The sequence below is a fragment of the Medicago truncatula genome, chromosome 3 (assembly GCF_003473485.1).
Source record: "Medicago truncatula cultivar Jemalong A17 chromosome 3, MtrunA17r5.0-ANR, whole genome shotgun sequence".
Taxonomy (NCBI): domain Eukaryota; kingdom Viridiplantae; phylum Streptophyta; class Magnoliopsida; order Fabales; family Fabaceae; genus Medicago; species Medicago truncatula.
The window spans coordinates 46,852,221-46,854,419 of record NC_053044.1 but is presented as its reverse complement, the minus strand read 5'-3'; the positions used below and the strand labels follow the sequence as shown (position 1 = coordinate 46,854,419).

The window sequence follows — 2,199 nt, the reverse complement described above, 5'->3', positions numbered from 1 at the left end:
ATGGCTGGAGCCGAATTCTCCATAGGTGCGCTTTGTTTAATAGTTCTTCTAGCTTATGGTACCCTACATTGTGTCCAAGGGGCAGATTCTATACCAGGTCTTGGTATTAATTGGGGTGCTCTTGCATCAAACCCTATGGATCCTAATATTGTTGCAAATATGTTGAAGGACAATGGAATCAAGAAGGTGAAACTTTTCGATGCAGATCCTTGGATCGTTAGTGCTTTTTCCGGAGACTTTGAAGTCATGGTTGGAATTCCTAATGATCAACTAAGTAAATTTGCTGGAAGTCTTGGAGATGCCGAAGATTGGGTAAAAGAAAATCTCACCAAACATCTTCACAACGGGGGCGTGAATATCAGGTTTGTGTCCGCGCGTGTATGGCATTATGTTCCTATACATTAGACCTCGTAGTTATACATCTTCACGTTACTTTTTTAAACCGAAGTATTCATGCGCGAAACTGTGGAAAATAATTTTTTGAGGTAGTTGAAATTCATTTAAAGGGTTGATTAATCTTTCAAAATGTATGTATTTTCATACACACTAATTAATGATTTAATCTCGGACCAAATGATTAAGGGATGGAACCCTAAACTTGTTTTGTCTTGCTAACATCATATCAATATCATTTTTTTTTAATATGAGGTTGGAAATGATTACGATTAATTAAGTGACATTAATTGTCATTTACAACCATTTTCAAAGGATTTTGAACTATGTCCCTTGATGTAGAGGTTACAAAATCAAACTCTTACCTTTGAATTGACAACCTCGTTGACCAATGTCATAAAGTTATTAAAATTATTGTGAATTCATTATTTTTTTCCATTCTACGCACACATTGTGTTATTGCAGATATGTAGCAGTTGGAAACGAACCATTCTTGACAAGCTACGGTGATAAATATGTGAAGAAAACATTTCCAGCTATGCAAAACATTCAAAAGGCTATTGATAAAGCTGGACATGGAGAAGTGAAGGTGACGACAGCTTTGAATGCAGATGTTTATGAATCTCAAACAAACAAACCGTCGGATGGAGATTTTCGAGACAACATTCGTGATGTTATGAAACAAATTATCCAATTTCTTCACGAAAAGAAGTCGCCGTTTCTTGTCAACATTTACCCTTTCCTTAGTCTATATCAAAGTGAAGGTTTTCCAGAAGATTTTGCATTCTTTGGTACCCATAGCATGACAATTAGTGACAAAAATGCACAATATAGCAATGTCTTTGATGCAAATTTAGATACACTTGCTTGGGCATTAAAAAAGTCTGGTTACTCTGACATAAAAATTGTTGTTGGTGAAATTGGTTGGCCAACTGATGGTAATAAAAATGCTAATGTTAACAATGCAAAAAGATTTTACCAAGGGTTTCTTAAAAATATGGCTAGCAAAAAGGGTACTCCAATGCTCCCCGGACATATGGATGCATATCTATTTTCTCTTTTTGACGAGAATTTAAAGAGTATTGATCCTGGTAATTTTGAACGTCATTGGGGAATTTATCGCTACGATGGAAAGCCGAAGTTTCCTATAGATTTTTCTGGTAAAGGAGAAGAAAAATTGCCACAATCAGCGAAGGGTGTTCGATACCAAGAACATAAATGGTGTGTCCTAAATGCAGATGTTAAGAATATGTCTTTGATCCCGCCGGCATTAGACTATGCTTGTGCTGGTGCTGACTGTACAAGTTTAGGATATGGTTGTTCTTGTGGAAATTTGGGATTAGCTGGTAATGCATCTTTTGCTTTTAACCAGTTTTTTCAAACTAGAGACCAAAGTGTTGAAGCATGCGATTTCAATGGATTGGGTAGTATTGTTACACAGGATCCATCAAAGGGAACTTGTTTGTTCCCTATAGAACTTGAGAGCAATAATGGAGATATGCTAACAACAATGCGTATTATGGCAAGCATGTTGATTGGATTGTCGATATTTTTTATAACATTATGAACAAACGAACGAACGTACTAAAAACTATGTAGCTCGTATCATGGGGCATAATTGATTAATCATGTGGAATTGTTATGTTTGTAATTTTGTCTTTGGTGGGTATTTTACCGGTGTAGTGTAATTCCTTGTTGTTAGTATAAGTGATTTAGTGTAACTTTTAATGATATTATCAAATTAGTTATGATGCATTAATTTGGGTTATGAAATAGAATATACGGTAAACATGAGCTAAATTCACG

The 2,199-nt window shown here is 35.5% G+C and overlaps 1 protein-coding gene across 1 annotated transcript; it reads left to right on the top strand.

Moving 5' to 3' along the window:
* Nucleotides 1–1,960, top strand: LOC11423677 (glucan endo-1,3-beta-glucosidase 5). Its single transcript, XM_003602451.1, has 2 exons — nt 1–362; nt 859–1,960. The coding sequence occupies exons 1-2, from the start codon at nt 1–3 to the stop codon at nt 1,958–1,960; spliced, it is 1,464 nt and encodes a 487-aa protein (XP_003602499.1).
* The last annotated feature ends 239 nt before the right edge of the window (nt 1,961–2,199 follow it).

Bases quoted from the DNA above. Each gene is read 5' to 3' on its own strand.
- LOC11423677 (XM_003602451.1), top strand. From the start codon at position 1: ATGGCTGGAGCCGAATTCTCCATAGGTGCGCTTTGTTTAATAGTTCTT. The intron at 363-858 runs GTTTGTGTCCGC...GTGTTATTGCAG, and splicing joins AACGGGGGCGTGAATATCAG to ATATGTAGCAGTTGGAAACG.